At 42.9% G+C, this 25,476-nt stretch overlaps 1 protein-coding gene across 2 annotated transcripts in view; it reads left to right on the top strand.

Moving 5' to 3' along the window:
- The window catches only part of DNAH10 (dynein axonemal heavy chain 10), a 152,833-nt gene that overhangs the window by 17,282 nt on the left and 110,075 nt on the right, over positions 1 to 25,476 (top strand). Inside the window, exons 6-19 of one of the 2 annotated variants that reach the window (XM_061140857.1) lie at positions 594 to 810; positions 2,586 to 2,743; positions 3,458 to 3,688; positions 5,911 to 6,101; positions 8,165 to 8,363; positions 10,445 to 10,639; positions 11,404 to 11,574; positions 14,083 to 14,259; positions 15,365 to 15,490; positions 17,196 to 17,368; positions 18,408 to 18,559; positions 21,353 to 21,517; positions 22,106 to 22,313; positions 22,469 to 22,625. In XM_061140857.1, the coding sequence (XP_060996840.1) occupies positions 594 to 810; positions 2,586 to 2,743; positions 3,458 to 3,688; positions 5,911 to 6,101; positions 8,165 to 8,363; positions 10,445 to 10,639; positions 11,404 to 11,574; positions 14,083 to 14,259; positions 15,365 to 15,490; positions 17,196 to 17,368; positions 18,408 to 18,559; positions 21,353 to 21,517; positions 22,106 to 22,313; positions 22,469 to 22,625 (2,520 nt within the window). The remainder of the gene's footprint in view (positions 1 to 593; positions 811 to 2,585; positions 2,744 to 3,457; positions 3,689 to 5,910; positions 6,102 to 8,164; positions 8,364 to 10,444; positions 10,640 to 11,403; positions 11,575 to 14,082; positions 14,260 to 15,364; positions 15,491 to 17,195; positions 17,369 to 18,407; positions 18,560 to 21,352; positions 21,518 to 22,105; positions 22,314 to 22,468; positions 22,626 to 25,476) is intronic. The other variant, XM_061140858.1, reaches the window with a different exon arrangement.

Consider the following 25,476-nt stretch of genomic DNA (forward strand, 5'->3'; position numbering starts at 1 on the left):
TACAAATACATTCAAAGGCAGAGGCAACTTAAGTGCATGAATTATTGAATATGGTGTTGTGTGAGTTGTTTCTTTTTAAAACATTTTTATTGGATTACAGTTGATTTGTAACATCACGTTAGTTTCTGCTGTATAGCAAAGTGACTCAGTTATATATATATATATATACACATATACCCACTCTTTTTCTATATTCTTTCCCTATAGAACTCACTACAGAGCTCTGAGCAGATCGCCCTGTGCTATGCAGCAGGTCCTTATTAGTTATCTATTTTATATACAGTGATGTATACATGTCAATCCCAGTCCCCCAGTTTTTAAATTTATCCGTCCCCTGCTCCCTGCTTTCCTCCCTGGTAACCATAAATTTGTTTTCTACATCTGTGACTTTTCTTCCGTTTTCAAGGTCATTTGTACTCAGCCATAAAAAAGAACAAAATAAGGCCATTTGCAGCAACTTGAAATGGACCTAGAAATTGTCATACTGAGTGAAGTAAATCAGACAGAGAAAGGCAACTATCATATGATATCGCATATATGTGGAATCTAAAAAAGTGGTACAAATGATTTGATTCTTAAACTTGGCTTTTCAGGTTTTCTTGCCAGCCTTGTCCTTCAGTCAGCACAAGGATGCCAACTTGGGACTCACGTCTGGAGAAGGCGTAGACTCTTTTGATTATGACATAGACCTACCTAGCATGCCTGGGGAAGCAATAGAATATCACAGCATTCAGTTAATACGAGATGAATTTTTAATGAACATCCAGAAATTTGCAAGTAGTATTCAAAGAACAATGCAGCAACTTGAAGGTAAGGCTTCAGTTTTTCTCCTTGATTAAGCAGGATGTTTCCATTAAGAAGAATTTACTTTTGGACACAGTGGGGGATGGAGAAGGGGGATGATCTGAGAGAATATCATTGACACATATACGTGACCATATGTAAAATAGAGAGCCAGTGGAAATGTGTGATGCAGGAAACCCCAAACTGGTGCTCTGTGACAACCTAGAGGTATGGGATGAGGAGGGAGGAGAGGAGGGGTTCAAGAGAAGGGGACACATACACACACACACACACACACACACACATATGTGTGTGTATATATATATATATATAAATATATATATACACATACCTATGGCTGATTCATGTTGATGTATGACAGAGGCCATCACAATATTGTAATTATCCTGCAATTTAAAAAAATTCCTAAGAAGAAAAAGAATTTAAGGACTCAGGAGATTTTTTTGGTTTTAATTTATGATCGTTCTTTTTACCAGCTCCTGATGTGAAAGACACAGAGCTGGTCTTTGTAAGAAACATAAAGAAGAATGAAGAATGACAAATCCTTGTCTTCAAGGATTTTATAATCTAGGGCCCAAAGAACTATGGCAGAAAAAGTAACTTGAGATAGATATTAGGGTCCTTAGGGCTTGGAAAAGTGAGACCATTTGGGAGAAGTGGTGAGGGAATCAAAGAGGACTTCCTGAAGGAGGCAGCATTTGACCTCATCTGAAATGATGAGCAGTGCATTGGTAGGTGGAATTGGGGTGCAAGGGCATTTTGGTCAGGGATAATGTGGGAGGGAACCTTTGTGAGGTTCTTTCTGCATTCATATTGCTAAGCACTCTATGAGATTGTTTGTTGAGCACTCTGTATTTTCAGTCTGAAGATCTAGCCTTTTAGTATAAAAAACTCTCTTGATAATTTCCTCCACTATTTGTCTGTTTTCTTTTGCTAATATTCCTGTTGGATGTGTGCTGCTGATTCTGTTACTTATCTTTTCACTTGTGTTTTCCATCTCTTTGCCTGTGAGTTCCTAAAGAGTGCCTAAGAATTCCTCAACTTTTACCTTCACAACTTTTGATTAGACTTTCACTTATTCTGTGACTGTACCTTTTCCATAGCATTCTGTTCTTGTTTGATGGATGCTATATTATCTCAAATCTCTAATAGTTGGAATTAACCCCCCCATCTTTTCTTTTATTTCAATGTCCTCCGAGGTCATTGTTGCTGACTTATCTTGGTTTGTCTGTTTCATGCTGGAGACGTTCTCGAATATCTGTTGAGATCTGCTTGTTCAATTTTTAAATTGACATTAGGTTGTAAACTCAGGAATTCTTATTAATAAATAGCTAAATCATTTTGATGAAGCTTGATGCTGCTACGGTGATCTAATTATCTAAAATGTTTTAGGGACTTCCCTGGTGGTCCAGTGGTTAAAAATCTTCCTTCCAATGGAGGGGATGAAGGTTTGATCCCAGGTTGGGGAAATAAGATCCCACATGCCAGGCTGGGGCGGCAACTAAGCTTGCATGCTTCAATTACTTAGCCTACACCCTGGAGCCTGTGAGCCACAGGGAAGATTCCACATGCTGCAACTATAAGACCTGATGCAGTCAAATAATAAACAAAATGTTTTAGTACATTCTAATGAAAGAGAGTGATATATAGAAATATGAGGATCATGATGTACCAGGCTATATACTAATGTGTGGAGGGAAGATCCAGAATTACCTTGAAGATTATTGTCTGTAATTATTTCCCCCAAACTACTGGCTGACTGACCATTTTTATTCTACTAGGTGAGATCAAGTTAGAAATGCCGAGCATCAGCGTAGAGGGAGGGGTATCTGAACTGGCAGCTGACCCAGAAACAGTTGAAATTTTGGAGCAATGCGTGATAAACTGGTTGAATCAGATATCTACAGCCCTTGAGGGCCAGATGAAAAAGACGCCACAGGTACCGTGTGCAATGCTTTCGCAGATCCCTAATCCAGTTCATGCTTGCCATCCTGAGAAAGAGCCAAGAGTCTGGGAATCTGTGTGATCTAGCCTCTTTTCTTACTGTTTTGTGGCCTTCTTAAACATATTAAAGTAAACATACCTGAGATGTCATTCTTGGGCTTTCTAAGGTTAGTGTGCTACCAGATGACTCCCTGATATTGATAAAGATAATACTATATATCAGTCAGGATTTTTGAGCTGAAAAGAAAAAAACAACAACGAGAAAGTCTAACTCAGCTGGCTTAAGCAAGAAAGAGGATTTGTTGGCTCATTGAAAAGTCCAGAGGGCAATGCTGGCTTCAGGTACAGTTTGATCAGGACTCTGGCAATCTAGCTGGGTTTCTCTGTAAATTTCTTGGTTCCGATCTCCTCTCTGAGAGGGCTTCCTCCTCGGGCTGGTCTCCTGCATGGTGACAACTTTTGTAGCAGTTTCTGACTCCACATCCCTACACCACTTTGTCCAGAGAAGGATGGAGTGTCTAGCGTTCCCAACTGGAGTCCTGAGATTCCCTCTAATTGGACCATCCTAGGTCAGGTGTCCGCCCCTGAAGTCCTTGCATGGATTAGCTCCTAACTATAGAGCCTTTGGGAAGAGGGGCATGGATGCTGGAGGAGCAACCGCAGTGTCCATTCCCCACTAATGATGATGATGTTTGTGTGCTCATCGCAGGGTAATGGTCCTCTGGCTGAAATTGAATTTTGGCGGGAAAGAAATGCCACCCTAAGTGCTCTGCATGAACAAACAAAGCTTCCAATAGTCAGAAAAGTCTTGGATGTGATCAAGGAATCAGATTCATTGCTTGTGGCCAACTTGCAGCCCGTCTTAACTGAATTGTTCAAGTTCCACATGGAGGCCTCAGATAACGTGAGGTTTCTTTCCACAGTGGAACGTCATTTCAAGGTAGGCTGGGTGCACTGCACTGTGGAAAGTCAGCCACATGGATTTAACTTCTGTTTGTTTATTCAGCATTTTAAAAAATTGCAGTAAAATATCTATAACATGATATTTATTATTGGAACCACTTGTAAGAGTAAGTTCGATAACATTCAATACATACCCAGTGCTGGGTACCCATCATCACCTCCTATATGCAAAACTTTTTCACTGTCCCCAACATAAACTCAACATCCCTTAAGCCACAACTCTGATTTCCCCCTAGCCCCTGGTAACCTCTATTCTAATTTCCGACTCTATGAATTTGCCTGTTCTAGGAATTCCATAGAAATGGAACCATACCCTATTTGTCCTTCTGTGTATGGTTTATTTCACTTAACATAATGTTTTATTTCCTTTCCTTTGTTTGTATTTGACTGCACTGGGTCTTAGTTGAAGAATGTGGGATCTAGTTTCTTGATCAGGGATTGAACCCGGGTCCCCTGTATTGGGAGCTTGGAGTCTTAGCCACTGGACCACCAGTGAAGTCCCAACATAATGTTTTCATGAGTCATCCATGATACAATATATGTCCGAATCTCATTCCTTTTTAAGGCTCAATAGCTTTCCACTGTATACACCACATTTTGCTTATCCATTCTTCTGTTGATGGGCTTTTGGTTTGTTTCCCACCTTTTGGCTATTGTGAATAATGCTGCTGTGAATCTGGGTGTGCAGATATTTGTCTGAGTATCAGCTTTCAATATGTTTGAGCATATACCCAGGAGTAGAATTGTTGGGTCATATGATACTTCTGTGTTTTCAAGAAAACATTTCTTTATTTATGGCTGTGTTGGGTCTTAGTTGCAGGACACAGGAGGGGTCTTCACTGTGGCTCTTTGGCTCCTTAGTTATGGTGCAGTGGCTAAGTTGCCCCAGGGCATGTGGGATCTTACTTCCCTGACCAGGAATGGAACCCATGTCCCCTGCATTGAAAGGCAGATTCTTAACCACTGGACCACTAGGGAAGTCCCAATATTTCTATATTTAACTGTCCATGAACATTTTTTATTTAACTCTTTTCCACAGTGAGTGCACCATTTTATTACATTCCCACCACAAGTGTAATCTCCTTTTTCATGATTCCTCTCCCCTCTGATTTATCATGCACACAGTACAGTATTCCAAGGCCAGGAGTCATTATTATACAGGCCTACCTATTTCAAACTTCTTTTGTTTGTTAAACACTTTCTTCCATGAGAAGAACTTTTTTTTTTTTTTAATTAAGAAGACAGTTCTACACTATTGGTGGAATGTAAGCTGGTGCAGCCACTGTGGAAAATAGTATAGAGGTTCCTCAGAAAACCAAAAATAGAATTACCATATGATCCAGCTATCTCACTCCTGGGCATATAGCCAGACAAGACTCTAATTCAAAAAGATACATGCACCCCTTTGTTTGTAGCAGCTCTGTGTACCATAGCCAAGACAGATGAATGGATAAAGATGTCAATCAAAAGATGAATGGATAAAGATGTCCTCAACAGATGAATGGATAAAGATGTCCATCAACAGATGAATGGATAAAGATGTGTTACATGTATACAATGAAATATTACTTAGCCATAAAAAGGATGAAATAATGCCATTTGCAACAAAATGGATGCAACTAGAGATTATCACACTAAGTGAAGTCAGTCAGAAAGACAAAGACAAATACCGTTTATATCACTTACATGTGGAATCCAAAATATGACAAAAATAAACCCATCTATGGAACAGAAACAAGAATCAGGGACATAGAGAATAGACTGTGGTTGCCAAGAGGGAGGAGGGTGGGAGAAGGTAAGAGTGGGAGGTTGGGGTTAGCAGATGCAAACTGCTATATATGCTATAGATTGGAGAAACAACAAGGTCCTACCATATTGTACAGGGAATAATATTCAATATCCTGTGATCAGCCATCAAGGAAGAGAATATGGAAAAGAATGTAAAATTTTTTTAAAACTTGAGAGACCTGTAACAGGAGCATTTTTTTCCCCCAAAAGTAATAAAATCCAGAAATACATTTAATAATTGAGTTGGCCAAAAAGTTCATTTGAGTATTTCTGTACCATCTTAAAATATCTTTCAAATAAAAAAAAAATGAAACTTCCTGTAAACAAGAGAAACTTGTTCTCTTACACCGTTCGCCCTGAGACTGAGCCAGCTTGCCTTGCTCTTTCGTTTGTACCCACCTCTCCGTTTAGAACATAACACATGGATCTAGCTTTCACGTTGTCTTGGAAACAATCCCCTCCATGATGAGTGCCCTGAGGATGGTGTGGATCATCTCCCGCCACTACAACAAAGACGAGAGGATGATTCCGCTCATGGAGCGCATTGCCTGGGAGATTGCCGAGAGAGTCTGCAAAGTGGTGAATCTGCGGACTTTGTTCAAGTAAGACCCGGCGGTGCTATGTGTTACTTAAGCTCTTAAACAGCTTTGTGTGTGTGCTAAGTACTTCAGTTGTGTCCCATTCTTTGCGACCCCATGGGCTGTAGGCCGCCAGGCTCCTCTGTCTATGGAATTCTCCAGGCGAGAATACTGGAGTGGGTTGCCAAGCCCTCCTCCAGGGGATCTTCCCAACCCAGGGATCAAACCCACATCTATTTATGTCTCCAGGAGTGGCAGGAGGGTTCTTTGCCACTGGCACCACCTGGGAAGCCCTAAACAGCTTTATCAAAACATAATTCATAGACTGTACAAATCACCCTTTTACAACATACAATTGAATGCTTTTAGTACAAAGTTGGTGAAAAAGTTTGTTCAGGTTTTTCCAGCAGATGCAATGATCTTTTTGGCCAGCCCAATAGATTCAGAGTTGTGCATCCATAGTCGTCAGTGATTTTGGAAAGTTTCCTTCATCCCAGAAAGAAACCCTGGGTTCTTTAGCTGCCTGTCCCCCTCCCCACTCCCCTCCTAACCCTGGGCAACCACTGATCTACTTTCTGTGGACTTGCTTCTTCTGAACATTCATGCAAATAGAGTCAGACAACTTGTGGTCTTTTATGACTGGCTCCTCCCACTCAGCATCGTGTTTTCATGGTTCCTCCATGGTGTAGCCTGTATCAGTGCTTCATTTCTTTTTATGGCCAAATAATACTCCACTTGTGTGGATTAATCAGGACCATCTTCCTTAATTAGGGGCTTCCCTGATGGCTCAAACAGTAAAGAATCTGCTTGCAGTGCAGGAGACCTGGGTTTAATCCCTGGGTTGGGAAGATCCCCTGGAGGAGGAAATGGCAATCCACTGCAGTATTCTTGCCTGGAGAATCCCATGGACAGAGGAGCCTGGCGGATACAGTCCATGGGGTCACAAATTATCCTTGGAGAGACCGAGGCACGTGGTCTGAGGGAACCTCACACCTGGAACATGGAGGATCCCCTTAGGTAGAACACACTCTGAGGATCAAATCTGGAAGGGGACACTAATCTTTTTTTTTTTTTTTTTTTAACTCTCTCTTTTATTTTGGCTGAGCTGCATGTAGGATCTTAGTTCCCTGACCAGGGATTGAACCTGTGCCCCCTGCAGAAGTGCAGAATGAAGGAGTCTTTTGGGCCTAGAAAAGAGAACAACAGTCTCAAAGGCCCCTTGCTGAATCATCTAACTTCGGAGAAAACAAAGCATAACTTTAGTTCCATCCTGATGCTCCAGGCCAGCTGCATCTATCTGGAACTTATCACCCCCTGTCCAAAAACCTACCACCCCCTACACCTGCCCAAAAGACTTATCACCCCCTGCCCACCTACAAGTGTCATCTCAACAAAAGAATACTCAAAATATCCCGCCTGATTGACGTTTCCCTTATTGCTTCCACAAACCTCCCTATAAGTATGAAGCCTCCCTGATCCCTTTTGGCGCTCAGCCTGGTCGTTAGGCCGACTGTCGCCCCTCCTTGCCTGAATAAAGGTAACCTACTTCTGTTGAGGTCGTCTTTCCTTTTCTGCCTCACCGGAACTATGCCTTACACAGAGTCCTAACCAGCAGACGGCCAGAGAATTCTCTCTCTCTCTTTTTTACTTTCTTAAAAAATAATCTATATAAGTGAAATAGGTACCAAAATCTTAGTACTATCATTTTGCTCCAGTATTACAGCCCCTTCCCCCCTCCCCCCATGAACCCAAGGCCACCAGCTTCCTTTCAAGCTCAAACAGAAAACTTATCAGGTAAACCACAGCTTTGCCCATTGAGGGGCAGCTGTGGTAAAGGCTACCTGGGCCGTGGCTTGGAATCCTGCCCACACCGCTGCAAATTGCTTTCCTGCAAATTTCTTGGCGGAACAGTCTCTTGCCTGGGAAGCTGTTTGCGATGAAGCTATGTCATCAGAGAGGCTCAGCTCTTTGCTCAAGATTGTCCCCTTAGAACCTGCCCCTCCCCACCAGGGAGCAGCGTGGCTCCAACTCCCCGCCTCCCCGCAGCTCTGCCCTCCTGCCCATCACAGCATCTCTTTGCTTCCCAGAGAAAACCGAGCGAGCGCACAGCACAAGACCTTGGAGGCCAGGAACACCCTCAACATGTGGAAAAAGGCCTATTTTGACACCCGGGCCAAGATCGAGGCTTCGGGGAGAGAGGCTCGGTGGGAGTTTGATCGGAAACGGCTGTTCGAGAGAACGGATTACATGGCCACCATCTGCCAGGACCTCTATGACATCCTGCAGGTAGGGAGGCTGGGTCTTCAATGCATGTGAAGGTGCTCAGATCTGGGATTTGCTCCATGGAAGGCAGTTTGGCTTTTTGACGGTGGATCTCTCCATGTCAGTTGGGAGCAGGGAGGCTGGGAGTGTCTAGCCAGGAGAGATGCCTGCAGAGCAAACAGAATGTTCCAGAATGTCCCAAAGCACACCTGACCTTTGCAGCTTTCCCTTCAGTGACATCCCCCTTCTCCCCTCCCCCTCTTCTTTTTTTTTTTTCCCTCAGTGCTCAGCTTGTGGGATCTTATTTTCCAAACCAGGGGTTAAACCCTGGCTCTCGGCAGTGAAATCGCAGAGTCTTAACCTCTGGACTGCCAGGGACTTTCCTTGGTTTTCTTGTTTTAAACATCTGTTTTAGAAAAGTGAAATGTAGTTGATGTACATTATATAGGTTACAGTTGTACAGTAGGATTCACAGTATTAAAGGTTATACTCCATTTATGATTATTATGAAATATTGGAAGCCAGCTCTGGCTCAAAGGGAGAAGGTGGCCTCTCTGAGATGTCACTGTCCTTGTTTACTCATCGCAGCTGCAACACGTTGACGGGTGCTGACTCTGAGTCTCCCTGAACTCCTGCGCACCGTGGCTCCGCTGGGAGTCTCAGCTCACGGGCCTCAAGTGCTGCCTCTCGATGGGGTGTCGTGGACAGCCCACAGCCAGCTTTTGCCTATCTGCTCACATGCGTGCATGATTGCCTCCCGCCTCCCCCAACTTGATTTACAAAACACAAGCTCAGAGATAAAGTGGTCGAGAATTTCAGGATGTTAATAGCAGAGACTTCAATCCAGCCCAGAGCCCTTTGGAGCCTGGGACCCTGTGCGCCTGCCTGAGTCCCACACCTAAGAAGCCTGCCCTGTGTGTACATCATCTCTGCCTCATGGAGCTCACAGTCTAGTGGAAGAGAAAGAAGGTGGACATGCTAATCACACGGAGGGACTTCTCTGGTGGTCCAGTGGTTAAGACTTCGTGTTCCAATGCGAGGGGTGTGGGTTCCATCCCTGGTCGGGGAACTAAGATCCCACATGGTTCTTGGCTGAAAGAAACTAGAAACATAAAACAGAAGCAGTAATGTAACAAATTCAATAAAGACTTTAAAAATGGTCTACCTCAAAAAATTCTCATGAGAGAAAAAAATCACTCAGATCCATAGCTATAGCTGAGATGAGTGCAAAGAAAGGGGAATAGAGGGGGCTCTGGAAGTGTGCGTAGGGGCCTGAAAGTGGAGGTGTTAGTCACACATTTGTGTCTGGCTCTTTTTGACCGCATGGACTGTAGCCCACCAGGCTCCTCTGTCCATGGAATTTTCCAGGCAAGAATACTAGAGTGGGTCGCTGTGCCCTTCTCCAGGGGATCTTCCCAACCCAGGGATTGAACCCAGGTCTCTCGCTTTGCAGGCAGATTCTTTACTGTTTGAGTTACCCATGTAGGGGTCTACCCTGTTCTAAAGGGTCAGAAAAGATGACGGCATATTTAATGATGAGCAGTAGGTACCTGGGCCTTCCCAGGTGGCAGTAGTGATAAAAAACCTGCCTGTCCATGCAGGAGATGTAAGAGATGTGGGTTTGATCCCTGGGTCGGGAAGATCCCCTGGAGAAGGGAATGGCAACCCACTCCAGTATCCTTGCCTGGAGAATCCCGCGGACAGAGGAGCCTGGTGGGCTACAGTCCACGGGATCACAAAGAGTCGGACACGACTGAAGTGACTTAACACACACGCACACACAGTAGGCACCTAGACATTTTACACTGTGTGTGCAAAAGCCCTGAGACAGAAAGGAACATGGATCTGAAAGAGGCCTGGGGGGACTATGAGGCAGCAGGGGACGAGCAGGATGGGAAGAGACAGAAAGAGGGGGGTAGGGTCCTGAGCCTGCAAAGTTTGAAAACTCTGTCAGGGCATCTGGGACTGGTCCTTTGTGCAGTGGGTAACCCAAGGGCTTAGACTGAGAGGAAGTTACCTGTGTGACACAATCCATTTATTAATAACATGAGAAGCATCATGAGAAAACCAAATGGTCACCTCCCTCATTTTGTTTGATTGGACAGGTCGTGGAGGAATTCTACAACATATTTGGTCCAGAGCTGAAAGCAGTGACTGGGGATCCCAAGCGCATTGATGACGTCCTGTGCAGGGTGGATGGCCTGGTCACCCCCATGGAAAACCTGACCTTTGACCCTTTTAGCATCAAGTGCTCCCAGTACTGGAAATACGTGATGGACGACTTCAAGATCGAAGTCCTGGCAAGTAACACATCCTTCGATTTGACCTTGGAAGTGGATACTGTGATTCTGTTGGGTTATTTAGTTATGTTTAGGGTTTTTTTTTCCCCCCAAATCATAAAACTGGATCCCTGCTCTTTTAGTGAAAAATGAAAACAGTGCAGAAGAGCATAAGGTAAAAATGAACATTTCTCAATGTCCTCTGTCCCCACTCCTACTCCCCAGGCAGAATGAGTTTACCTGAAGTATCTTTGCTGTTGTGTCCTCTCCCATTTCTTTGTCTATATGAGTTAGTATTTTAAATTATTTTATTTTATGAGTTAGTATTTTAAAAATTTCCTTTTCCATCATTTTGACTAGTGGAAGGGAGAGAGCAGAAAACTGATGCAGCAGGTGGTCTGCTGTTTTTATTTGGACCCCAGTTTCCGCTAAGGGAAGTCCTGGTGGCTCAGATAGTAAAGAATCCTGCAATGCAGGAGGCCCAGGTTCAATCCCTGGGTCGGGAAGATCCTCAGGAGAAGGGAATGGCAACCCACTCTAGTATTCTTGTCTGAAAGTTCCATGAACAGAGGAACCTGGTTGGTTACAGTCCCTGGGGTTGCAAAGAGTTGTACCTACCTGTACTATAGCTAACACAATATAGCTTCCACTGAAGTACAATGGAAATCCTTCTCAAGGTACTGATTTGGTTTGTTTTGCTTCTTTCTTGACATTTTGCTTTTTGTGGGATAATTACAGGGTCCTGAGGGCTTTTTTTCTTGGCTTTGTTTGTTTGTTTTTGGCAGGTTATTGAAAAAGAAGCAAAAAATTTTATTGACGAATCTTTTAAGACACTTCGATCAGCTGAAGCAGCATTTGATATGCTTTTAAAATTTAAACATATTCGTTCACGGGAGGCCATTAATCGACAAATGATGATGAAATTTAATGATATCCTTGCACAGTATTGTAAAGAGGTAACTGAAAAAAAAATCTGTGGCTGTCGTAGCAGTGAAAATACACTTGGCAAAATGTAAGCAATTGGACCACACTGTTGTCTTTCTCATCTAAATTCAGAGAAACTGTGGAATTTTCCCAAAATAGCATGTTGTATAATCAAAACAGGTAACCAAAAGGAAGTGGGTTTGTTTATTTAGTGAAGAAATTCAGTAAGAACTTATGAAGTACAATATTATATGCCATCAGTCTTATATGCCGTTACATTGTGATGGGCCCTGAGTCAATTAGTCATAGTAATAATCATAATAACAAGAGTGAAGTAGTGTGAAGGTCATGTGTGTGTTCATATACACATTCCTGTTGTAAGGATACTCATTATACATCGGACTCACCTAGATAATCCAAGATCATCTCTTTATTTTAAGGTCAGCTAATTGGCAACCTTAACTCCACCTGCTACCTAATTCCTCCTTATCATATAATGTATTCATAAATTCTGGAGATCAGACCATTATTGGGGCAGATCTTATTTTGCCTCTGACACCTAATTATTCCCATGAGAGTGTGACATGCTTATTTTATTTTTTAATTTATTATTTTTATTGGAGTATAATTGCTTTACAATGTTCTGTTAGTTTGTGCTATACAACGATGTGGATCACCTATAGGTATACATATTAATATATCCCTTGCCTCTTGATCCTTCCCACCCTTCTCCCATCCCACCCCTCTTGGTCATCGCAGAGCCCCAGACTGAGCTACCTACACTATACAGCAGCTTGCCACTAGCTGTCTATTTCATACATGGTGGAGGTCAGTGCTACTCCCCTAATTCATCCCACCCTCCACTCTCCTTGCTGTGCTCACATGACCTCTACATCTGCGTCTCTACTCCTGCCCTGCAAACAGATTCATTCTGTACCCTTTTTCTAGATTCCATATACATGCATTAATATACAGTATTTGTTTTTCTCTTCCTAACTTACTTCATGTATGAGAGACTCTAGGTCCATCCACATGACTACAAATGACACAATTTCATTCCTTTTCATGGCTGAGTAATATTCCACTGTATATATGTACCACAACTTCATTATGCATTCATCCGTTGATGGATATTTAGGTTGCTTCCATGTCCTGGCTGTTGTAAACAGCACTGCAATGAATGTTGGGATACATGTGTCTTTTTGAATTTTGGTTGCAAAATTTATTTCAAAGTGTAAGCCCAGGCCATATTGCAAAGAGTTGGACTGAATGACTTTACTTTCACTTTTCACTTTCATACATTGGAGAAGGAAATGGCAACCCACTCCAGTGTTCTTGCCTGGAGAATCCCAGAGACGGCGGAGCCTGATGGGCTGCCATCTATGGGGTTGCACAGAATCAGACACGACTGAAGTGACTTAGCGGCAGCAGCAGGCCATATGATTCAGCAGTTCCATTTTGTGCATATACACAAATAATGGAAAGCAGAGTCTCGAAGAGATATTTGAACATTGATGCTCATAGCTGCACTATCCACAGCTACCAAAAGCTGGAAATAACCCAAGTGTCCATTGATAGATGAGTGGATAAACAAAGTGCGTTATATCTGTACAATGGAAGATTATTCAGCTTTGAAAAGGAAGGAAATTCCACCATATGCTATTAATACAACATGAATGAACCTTGAGGGCTTTGTGTTAATTAAAATAAGCCAGTCATAAAAAGACAAATACTCTATGAGTCTATTTACATGAGGTACTTGGAGTAGTCAAAGTCATAAAGACAAAGTAGAAAGGTGGTTCCTAGGAGCTGGGGGAGAGGGAAATGGGGAGTTACTGTGTTTCATGGGTACCCAGAGTTTCAACTTTTCAAGATGAAAGAAGTTCTGGAGATGGATGGTGATGATGGATGCACAACAGCATTTTGTTGTTGTTCAGTCGCTAAGTTGTATCAGCATGAATGTACTTAATTCCACTGAAATCACACTGAAAAATGGTTAAGATGGTGAATTTTGTCCTGCATATTGTACCACATTTAGAAAAATATTACACGATAAACAGTTATAAAACCTCAGTGGCATGTACACACACACACACACACACACACACACACACACGATGCAGGAGGCCTGGCCACCTGTCATGTCTAGAACAGATTTCAGAATTTCCATGGGGAATTCCCTGGTGATCTGGTGGTTAAGATTCTGTGCTTTCACTGCCGAGGGCCTGGGTTTGATTCCTGGCTGGGGAACTAATATCCCACAAGCCACATGGCAAGGCCAAAATATGGTCCCCCAAATGATTGTACACAGTCTGTAAGTACAAGGCAGTCTGGATCATCGCATATGTTAAACCAAACAAAAAATTCCTGCAGAGAATAAGAAAAAGCAGTAGAGACTAAGCAGTAAAAGCACTATTCTGTACCTTTATTTCTTGACATTCCATGTTCATTTCTTTAAAGATACAAACCTCAAGTTCAATCTTGTCTTGGCCCGCACGCTGATACTGCTTGCTTATGGAATTTGTCTGATTGCTTTGCAGATTGACATAGTTAACAAAATCTTTGTTCAGAACCTCGACAACCCCCCATTGTATAAGAACCATCCCCCGGTAGCAGGTGCCATCTACTGGGAACGGTCTCTGTTCTTCCGGATTAAGCACACCATCCTCAGATTTCAAGAAGTAGAGGAGATCCTGGACAGTGATGGAGGAAGAGAAGTACGTTATGTCTGCTGCAACGGTCCCGTTTTGAGTTTCACGTTTTAAAAATTATTCATTTATTCAGGCTGCTCTGAGTCTTGAGTGAGTGCTGCGTGTGGGCTTTCTCTAGTTGTGGCAAGTGGGGGCTACTCTTTAGTTGTGGTGCACAGATGTATTGCGGTGGTGTCTCTTGTTGCGGAACACGGGCTCCAGGGCATGCAGGCTTCAGTAGCTGTGGCGTGTAGACTCAGTAGTTGTGGCTTATTTGCCCCCAAGGCATGTGAGATCTTAGTTCCCTGTCCAGGGATCAAACCCATGTGCCCTGCATTGGAAGGTGGACTCTTAACCACTGGACCACCAGGGAAATCCTGTATTTCACGGTTTAATTGTAGATGGGTAGCCTTGAGCGTGCCCAGGTGGCGCCTTCAATTCAGGTGACCCCTGAGCACAAACTGGCTGTGCAGAGTTGCCTGCATGAGAAGCAGTTCAATTTCAAATCCATGCCTGCAACTCAGACAGTCTTTCCCGTGGTCCCTGGGGACCACATCTCCGTATGTATGACATGTCATATATCTATGACAGCTTCCAGGTGACAAGCACATGACTTCCCCCTGCTCTTGATCTTCAGCCTCTCCAGAGGGTGACCACGCCCTTTTTGATAATACTGTCCCTCCTCTTCATGCATTTTTGTCTGTTATATCAAAAGGGCTGGGAAACCTTTTCTTTAACCATCCAAAGATTAAGTATTTTAGGCATTTGTGGGTCAAACGGCCCCTGTTGCAACTATTCATCTCTGCCTTTCTAGAAAGTGGTAGATAACATGTGAATGAACAGGTGTATTCCAATAAAACTTCATTCATGGATGCTGAAATTTGAATTTCATATGGTCTTCACAAGTCATGAATCACTGTCATTCTTTTTGAGCTCCCAGCCATGGGCTGAGGTTTGTGAGTCTTACTAATCAGCCTAGATTTTAAGCCATACCATGGCAGGCAAACCATCCAAATTTGTGCAAATCTGCCTGCTTCCTCTTGCATAAAGTGTTAAGTGATTTTTTTTTCAGGAGAGAGAGAAAATTGTTATTTTCAAGGACAAAGTGACATTTGCCTGACTTCTCTGATAGGTCAAACAAAAATATTTGGAACTGGGTAGGATGATGAAAGACTATGAAGATAGAAAGTATGAGCAGTGGAGAGAGACGACAGAACTGATCCTGCCAACTCTCATGAAGAAGAGTCTGCTTACTAAGGTGCATCTTTTTAGATCTGAAACAGTGTTCTTACCTGGAGAATCCCGTGGACAGAGAAGCCTGGTGGGCTACAGTCCATGGGGTCGCAAAGAGTTAGACGTGACTGAGCACTGACATGTGCACACACACACACACACACACACGCACCCCAGACTATGGTGGCCATGTAAGATGATGGTAACTCCCATTTCCTTGAGGTCTGATGTGTTCACTCTCATGAAGTTGAGAGGTATTTCCAAAATCAAAGGCAAAGAAGGGCAGAGGTGGCAGGGGTTGATCAGGGAGAAGAAGAGAGGCAGGAAGGGAAAAATGGAGGTAGCAAAATGTCATGGTCAGCGAACAGGTGGGGATCAGGCAACCCTTCTGACTCCTTGGCTTAATTCTGGGGTTCAGGGACCCAATTTGTAAAATGACCTGGATCAGATGACCACGAACATGCAAAATATTAGTTGAACCGTGTATGAAACAGGTTCAAACTGCTGATGGTTGATTATTTTTAACTTACAGGAAAGTGTCACTTTGATAGCAACCAGGGTTCTTGGCCTTCCCCAATCAATAGAAATTGACTAGAGGCCAGATAAGCAATTCAAAGCAAGGCTTTATTGGGGGCCCCTGCTGCAGCAATGGAGAGTCAGAAGTAACACGTTCCCTTGCTTGTTCACTCCCCTAGTATCGGATGCTGAGCTTGTTCATTATATGGGGTGAGGGTAGGGGTGTGTCCAGGGGGTCTGGCCAGAGGGGTGGCTTAAGTAATTTGCCCATCCCTTTGGTGGTGTTGAGTTCAGGGACCTTTTGCTCCGGACACCCTGTTTTTGCTATGGCTCTTCAGAAGTGGCAATAAGGATTTTTCAGTCTTTTTGTATCTTTTGTCTAGAATTTGCTCCAACTGCAAGTATATGCAGTTATTTTTTAGTCCCATGTAATTTCTTTGTATTTTGTTACTGGAGGAGAAGTGTGTCCAGGTGCAAGCATTGCAGCAAAGGGTCCCAGGTCCCAGCCTATCTCAGTTTCACATGATTCATCCCCATCTTTAGCACGGGGCCCAGCATATAGCAAGTGCTCAACAAATTAAATATTAACAGTGGGGAAGAAAAGACCTCGGCCTGGCAGTTTCAGGTCTTTGGTCTCCTAAGTTCCAAAGTAGGTACTAAAATGAGCGAAGAGGCCAGGTAGAGCTTATCAGGAACTGGATGGCTTGTGTCCTATTCAAAAGGGACAGCCACTCCCCCGCTTCAGTCTGTTCTTGTCATTTATCATCAGCTTTTCCAATTTTTTGAGGGAAGCCAGATTTTTGGATTTTTTCATGCAATTGCCCAATTTTCAAACATGAGTGCTAAATCAAGTTCTTTAAAAACTCTGTGCACCCAAGTTTGTCTTCTAGCTTAGTTCTGGTCAGCTCCCCGCTCTGTCAGGGCAGCAAAACCCCTCCACTGATTTTTTTTTTTTTTTTTCAGTTCTACCAGTTTATTGCTACCAACCCATCTCCCTCCACCCTCGTGCACACATGCTCAGTCATGTAATCCCATGGACTTCAGCCCGCCAGACTCCTCTGTCCATGGATTTTTCCAGGCAAGAATACTGGAGTGGGTTGCCATTTCCTTCTCCTGATTTTTTTTCAAATTCACATTTATAACTTGGGTTGTGTGGATCTGATTGCTTTGTGGACAGCCCTTCCCACGCTTATGAAACATCATCTCCCCCATAGACTTCTGCCGCTGGTGATGACGCCATAAACCCTGAAAGAGTGACTGCTTTCTCAATCAACTTTTCACCTGCTCTCAGGGAGATTATTAATGAAACAAAGTACTTGGAACAGCTGGGCTTCCCTGTCCCCGAATTAGCAAGGAACGTTGCTCTCCAGGAGGACAAATTTCTTAGGTAAAAGGATTCTTCTTTTAAATCAATGGTCAACACTTCTTATCTTGGGACCCCTTTACATTCTTTTAAATTATTGAGAACCACTCCCCTGCCCATGCCAAGGTTTTCATTTTTGTGGATTTTATAACTATCAATGTTTGTTGCATTAGAAATGAGAACTAAGAAATGTTTAAAATTTGTATTAATACATTTGTCTAAAATAGTAAAGATAAACTTATTTCATGTAAACTTAAATAGCACTTTTTTTAAAAAATTAATTTTCACTGGAGTATAGTTGATTTTGGGGCTTCCCTGGTGGCTCAGATTTTAAAGAATCTGCCTGCAATGCAAGAGACCTGGGTTTGATCCCTGGGTTGGGAAGACCCCCCTGGAGAAGGGAATGGCAAACCCACTCCAGTATTCTTGCTGGAGAATTCCATGAACAGAGGAGCCTGGTGGGCTACAGTCCATGGGGTCGCCAAGAGTCAGACATGACTGAGTAACTTTCAATATCACTATAGTTGATTTATAATGTTGTGTTAATTTCTGCTATAGAGCGGAGTGAATCAGTTATACATGATTATACTATCAGTTACACATACATGCTTCCCAGGTGGCGCTAGTGGTAAAGAACCCACCTACCAATGAAGGTAGACGTAAGAGACATGGGTTCGATCCGCTGGAGGAGGGCTTGGCAACCCACTCCAGTATTCTTGCCTGGAGAATCCCATGGACAGAGGAGCCTGGCAGGCTGCAATCCATAGGGTCACAAAGGGTTGGACACAACTGAAGCAACTTAGCATTCACACATACGTACATACTCTCTTTTTGAGATTATTTTCCTGTATAGGTCATTACAGGGTATTGAGTAGAGTTCCCTATAAATAACATTTTGAAATTAAGAAGTAACCAATATTTTCCACAAAGGAAAGTTATTGGGAAGAGTGACATTCTTTTAAATTTGTAGTCTGTCTTTGGTCTTTTGTAACGTATTGTAAGGTTATTAAGCTTTTTGTGAAATCCATTTTTCTAATGTCAGTGACTTTCCTGTAATGTCCAGGTACACGGATGGGATACAACGTATGTTGGATCATTATCACATGCTCACAGGAACGTTAAATGAGGCAGAGTCTCTTCTTCTTGATGACCATTCCCAGGAATTATTAAGAGTGTTTAGATCTGGATACAAGAGGTTGAACTGGAACTCACTAGGTAATCAATTCATCTATCTATTGCCTTTTAGACTTTGGGATGCAATCATTCTTTTAGATTGTCTTAGTCAAATTACAATTTTTGAATGTATGTGAAAGTCGTCAGTCATGTCTGATTCTTTGCGACCCCATGGACTATACAGTCCATGGAATCCTCCAGGCTAGAATACTGCAGTGGGTAGCTTTTCCCTTCTCCAGGGAATCTTCCCAACCCAGGGATTGAACCCTGGTCTCCCGCATTGCAGGCGGATTCTTTACCAGCTGAGCCACAAGGGAAGCTTGCATGTGCATAGGTATGGTTAACAAGCCATGCTTTTAAAAAAATTTATTATTTTTATTTGATTACGTTGGGTCTTAATTGCAGCACGCAGGATCTCCTTTGCCTCATATAGGACCTTTTGTCGTGGCGCATGGACTCTCCGGTTTCGGCTTATGGGCTCAGTAGTTGTGGTTGGTGCCCTGGCTTCTCTAGTTGTGATGTGTGGGCTAAGTTGCTCCACAGCATGTGGGGATCTTAGTTCCTTGACCAGGGATCGAACCCATGTCCCCTGCATTGCAAGGCAGATTCCTAACCACTGGCTCACCAGGGAAGTCCGTAACAAATATGTTTTGAGCATGACGTGCAGGGTTTTGTGTATGAGTAGTCGCTCAGTCAGAGAAGGCAATGGCACCCCACCCCAGTACTCTTGCCTGGAAAATCCCGTGGATGGAGGAGCCTGGTAGGCTGCAGTCCATGGGGTCGCTGGGAGTTGGACAGGACTGAGCGACTTCACTTTCACTTTTCACTTTCATGCATTGGAGAAGGAAATGGCAACCCACTCCAGTATTCTTGCCTGGAGAATCCCAGGGAAGGAGGAGCCTGGTGGGCTGCCATCTATGGGGTCGCAGCAGTAGCAGCAATCACTCAGTCGTGTCTGACTCTTTGCGACCCCATGGACTGTAGCCCACCAGGCTCTTCTGTCCATGGTGTTCTCCAGGCAAGAATATTGGAGTGGATTGCCATTTCCTTCTCCAGGGTTTTGTGTTGTGATTGTTTTATTTGTTCTTTTTTTTGAAGTTTTAAAATTACAGAGTCTGTTTCATTAATAGTTATAGGACAGTTCAAGTGATTAATATCCTATTGGGTGAGTCGTGTAGTTTGTCCTTTTCAAATCAGTGGTCCATATCATCCAACTTGTCAGATTCAATGTGAGTTTTTCTTTTTCTTTCTTTTTTTTATTAGTTGGAGGCTAATTACTTCACAACATTTCAGTGGGTTTTGTCATACATTGATATGAATCAGCCATAGATTTACACGTATCAATGTGAGTTTTTCTTATTGTACCCTTATTATCTTTACAATACCTGTCTTTAGTGATCCCTCCTATTTAATTCTGGATGCTGTTAATTTGTGTCTTCTCTCTTTTTCTTTTCAGTCCTGCTAGAGATTAGTTTTATTTTATTTATTTATTATTTATTTTATTTATTAGCCCTTTGTTTCATTGATTTTATCTGTTGTTTTCCTGTGTTCAATTTTATTAATTTCTGCTCATCTGTATTATTTCCTTCTGCTTGATTTGGAATTTATTTCACTCTTCTTTTTAAAGGTTCTTGAGGTGGGAACTTTAATTGATTTGATATTTTTCCTCTTTTCTAATGTATGCATTTGGTACTATTTCCCTTTTAGCACTGCTTTAGTTATGCCCCACAGATTTTGATAGTTGTATTTTAATTTTTATTCAATTCAATGTATTTTTAAAACTTCCTTTATGTCTTCCTCCTCGACCCATGGATTATTTAGAAGTGTATTATTTAGTTTCTAAGTGTTTGGAGATTTCCCTGTTATCTTCCTGTTGCTGATTTGTAATTTGAGTCCATTGGAGAACATACTGAGCATAATTTCAGTTCTTTTAAATCTGTTGAGGTTTGTTTTATGGCTCAGGGGATAGTCTATTTTAGTTGGCTGTCTCTCCCCCTTTCAGAGTCTTATGCTTGTTTTATGGATAATGTTCATGGTCTTAGCTGTATTTAGCAGGAAGAATAAGGAAAAGTACATTCTTCTTCCTTTACTTTTTAAAAAATAAACAAGGCATTTTTGCTTTTCTTTTTTTTTCTTGCTTTTACTTTTTCCCCCTTCCTCCTACTTCTCTTCTTTTGCTCCAAATCTTCTTTTTCTTTGTCATTTCCTTTTCTCCTCTTTCTTCTCTTCCTTTGTACAGAGAATATGTGTGTTTAGACCATGGACTCCAGAGCAAAACCCCTGGGTTAAATATCTAGTTTCCACCCGCGTGACTCAACCTCTCAGGGGCTCTGCTTCCTCATCTGTAAAATGGGCATAATCTTTGTATCCTATTCATAGGTTGTTGTAAACATCACAGGCTTAGGCTGTTGCCCGATTAATCATAAATTCTTAATTCAGGTTTACTATGCATGTTCTTGCTGTTTACTTTTCTAAGCAACAGGCCAGAGGAGACTGTTGGCAAAGTGGCATGGGGCGGAGGGTTTAGGTTGCCGTGGCAATGAGAGGACAAGAGGGTTGGACTTCTTTATCCTCATGGTACTTCAGATACAATTATGCTAAAATGTGAACAGAAGAAATGTATTGTTTGGTTGATTCTGAGCACCAGCTCTTTGTTCCAGTCACCAGGGACCCAGTGGATTTTTGTCACTTCAAAGACCCAAGGGGATGGAAGGAGCAGGGTCCTTCCTGTGAAGGGATGTGGTATTAAGATTACAGTTGTTGGTGGGAGGGATGTAGAAAGGAAGTGTTGAAAGCCAAGTATCTTTCTTTTGTTCTTTCTCTTTCTCTCCAAAGGTATTGCTGACTACATAACTCGGTGCAAACAGGCCATTGGGAAATTTGAGTCCCTTGTCCACCAGATTCATAAGAATGCAGAAGACATTTCTTCCAGACTTACTTTAATAGAGTCCATAAATCTCTTTAAATATCCAGCACCTAAAAGTGAGGACGAACTCCCAGGTAGATCTGGCTCCTTTTTTTCTCTTGATTATGGGAGGAAAAGTCTCTTGGTCATGATTGTGCACACACACACACATTTTATTCCACAAATGGAATAAAACCATGCCTCACGATCTCAGGCAGTTACTTGAAAAGATAATGGGTAATTCTTACTCTTTGTCACGTTTTATGTATTGCTTAGTTTTATAGATTCCTGAGTCTGTGAAGATTAATGGTTCTTTTGTCAATAACTCTGTAACAGTAAGGTGAACTGTGTTTTTATGGATTCACATTAACTTATTCAAACGGTATTTTAAACGTTCTTGGACTTAGTCAACAAGGAATTCAGGACTAGTTAACAAGCAGTTCAAGGCAAGCAAGATTGCCCAAAGACATAGCATGCGCAATCAGCATTCAATCCCATGTTGTCGTGTATTTTTTGCTGTGGATATGTTTTGCTTTGGATGGTGTTGACTTGTTTTCTGCTTTTGGTCAAGATTAGAGGCTACTTTCGTATTTGCGAGACATACAGCTCATGTTTGCGTTGCTTTTTGAGTAATGTCCTTTTTCGTGTCCCTGAAGAGCTTTAACAGATGTCTTCCGCCGCAGGCGTCAAGGAGTTCTTTGAGCACATTGAACGAGAAAGGGCCAAAGATGTGGACCACATGGTCAGGTGGTATCTTGCCATTGGGCCTCTGCTGACCAAAGTTGAGGGGCTGGTCATCCATACCAACACAGGCAAGGCCCCCAGGCTGGCCTCCTACTATGAATACTGGGAAAATAGAATCTACGAGGTCCTGACAAAACTCATCCTGAAGTGAGTTAATCTTCGTATTACATGTTGTAAAGACAGTGTGTGTGTGTGGGGACGGGGTGGGGGGAATTCCTTGGCAGTCCAGTGGTTAGGACTCTGTGCTGGCGAATCTATTTCACTCTGCTGAGTCCTGAGTCTGTTTTATTAACCCCTCTTAGGAATCTGCAGTCTTTTAATTCTTTAGTCCTTGGAAATGTCCCTTTGTTCCAAACGGAAACCATCTTGACGGCGCCGGAGATCATCCTGCATCCCAATGCAAATGAGATTGACAAGATGTGTGTCCACTGTGTCCGAAACTGTGTGGAGATGACCAAGGTGAGGGCGGAAGTGTGTGTTATTTCCTGGGTGGTCCCTGGTTGCAGAGAGTTAAGCCCACCAGCTGTGGACAGCATATGACCCAGAGTTACCAAACCTAGGTCTGACTGCTCAATTTTCAAGATCTAAAGAGGCCAGGTTGGTGAAAAGCAAAGTTTGTTTTATTTTGGGTGCTGGTAATGGGGATGAGGAGTGAGTGGTGGAGGGTGGACGCCTGTCCAAAGGCCTAACCCCCCTCCCCACTGACAACCAGTGGGCAAGAGCTTTTATGGACAGAGGGAGGGGGCTACATGCAGAAACAGCACAGTCAGCTCTGACAGTCATTTTGAAATTGTCATCGGTGGTCTGGCTAGTGTCATCTTGATTGTTTTAAGTATAGTTAATCTTCAGTTCCATGGTCAGTTTGCTCCCATTTCCTTGAGGCCAGTCCTCAGAATTGTGGCAGCTCATGTCACGGTTACAGTCTGGTCATCATGCTGTTAACTTCTTCCACCTGGTGGGGGTTTCAGTATCTCTAAGACAGCTCACAGAATTGTTCAGTCACACAGTCGTGTCCAACTCTTTGTGACCCCGTGGACTGCAGCTCGCCAGGCTTCCCTGTCCTTCACTATCTTCTGGAGTTTGCTCAGACTCATGTCCGTTGAGTTGATGATGCCATCCAACCATCTCATTCTCTGTCACCCCTTTCTCCTTCTGCCTTCAATCTTTCCCAGCATCGGAGGCTTTTCCAATGAGTCAGCTGTTTCCATCAGGTGGCCAAAGTATTGGCGCTTCAGCTTCAGCATCCAGTGAGTACTCAAGGGTTGATTTCCTTTAGGATTGACTAGTTTGATCTCCTTGCAGTCTGAGGGACTCTCAAGAGTCTTCTCCAGCACCACAGTTTAAAAGCATCAGTTCTTTGATGCTCAGCCTTCGTTATGGTCCAACTCTCACATCTGTATATGGCTACTGGAAAAACCAGTTTTTACCAACTGGACCTTTTTTGGCAAAGTGATGTCTTTGCTTTTTAATACTCTGTCTAGGTTTGCATCTTTTAATTTCATGGCTGCAGTGATTTTGAAGCCCAAGAAAAGAAAATTTGTCACTGCTTCTACTTTTTCCCCATCTATTTGCCACGAAGTGATGGGACCAGATGCCATGATCTTAGTTTTCTGAATGTTGAGTTTCAAGCCAGCTTTGTCACTCTCCTCTTTCACCTTCATCAAGAGGCTCTTTAGTTCCTCTTTGCTTTTTATCATTAGAGAGGTATTGTCTGCATAACTGAGGTTGTTGATATTTCTTCCAGCAATCTTGATTCCAGCTTGTGATTCACCCAGTCCAACGTTTCACATGACGTACTCTGCATATACATTAAATGAGCAGGGGGACGGTATATAGCCTTGACATACTCCTTTCCCAATTTTGAACCAATACGGTTCTAATTGTTGCTTCTTGACCCGCATACTGGTTTCTTAGAAGACAAGTAAGGTGATCTGGTACTCTCATCTCTTTAAGAATTTTCCACAGTTTGTTGTGATCTGCAGAGTCAAAGGCTTTAGTGGTCAATGAAGCAGAGGTGGGTGTTTTTCTGAAATTCCCTTGCTTTATGATCCAACGAATGTTGGCAATTTGGTCTCTGGTTCCTCTGCCTTTTCTAAACCCACCTTGTACATCTGGAACTTCTCGGTTCACTTACTACTGAAGCCTAGCTTGAAGGATTTTGAGCATAACCTTACTAGCATGTGAAATGAGTGCAGTTGTACAGTTCAGTCAGTTCAGTTCAGTTGCTCAGTTGTGTTTGACTCTTTGCGACCCCATGGACTGCAGCACGCCAGGCTTCCCTGTCCATAACCAATCCCCCAAGCTTGCTCAAACTCATGTCCATCGAGTGAGTGATGCCATCCAACCATCTCATCCTTTATTGTCCCCTTCTCCCCCTGCCTTCAATCTTTCCCAGCATCAGGTCTTTCCCAATGAGTCAGTTCTTCACATCAGGTGGCCAAAGTATTGGAGTTTCAGCTTTAGCTTCAGTCCTTCCAATGAATATTCAGGACTGATTTCCTTTAGGATTGACTGGTTGGATCTCCTTGCAGACCAAGGGACTCTCAAGAGTCTTCTCCAACACCACAGTTCAAAAGCATCAATTCTTTGGTGCTCAGCTTTCTTCATGGTCCAACTCTCACATCCATACATGACTACTGGAAAAACCACAGCTTTGACTAGACGGACCTTTGTTGGCAAAGTGATGTCTCTGCTTTTTAATATGCTGTCTAAGTTGGTCATAGCTTCTCTTCCAAGGAGCAAGTATCTTTTCTTGCTTCATGGCTACAGTCACCATTTGCGGTGATTATGGAGCCCCCCAAAATAAAATCTCTCACTGTATCCATTGTTTCCCCATCTATTTGCCATGAAGTGTTGGAACTGGATGCCATGATCTGAGTTTTCTGAATGTTGAATTTTAAGCCTGCTTTTTCACTCTCTTTCACTTTCATCAAGAGGCTCTTTAGTTCTTCTTTGCCTTCTGCCATAAGGGTGGTGTCATCTGCGTACCTGGGGTTATTGATATTCCTCTGGGCAATCTAGGCTGTACTTCATCCAGCCTGACATTTTGGATGATGTATTCTGCATATAAGTTAAATAAGCAGGGTGACAATATACAACCTTGATGTACTCCTTTCCCAATTTGGAACCAGTCTGTTGCTCCATGTCCAGTTCTAACTGTTGCTTCTTTGGACACTTTCTCACCTGGGAGGCTCATCTTCCGGTGTCATATCATTTTAACTGTTCCTACTGTCCATGGTTCCTTACTAGCAAGACTTATTGCTGAATGTGATATGTACTGTTTGGTGTGCTGTGCTGAGTCACTCAGTCC

Source organism: Dama dama, chromosome 5, assembly GCF_033118175.1.
Source record: "Dama dama isolate Ldn47 chromosome 5, ASM3311817v1, whole genome shotgun sequence".
In the NCBI taxonomy this organism is placed as follows: Eukaryota; Metazoa; Chordata; class Mammalia; order Artiodactyla; family Cervidae; genus Dama; species Dama dama.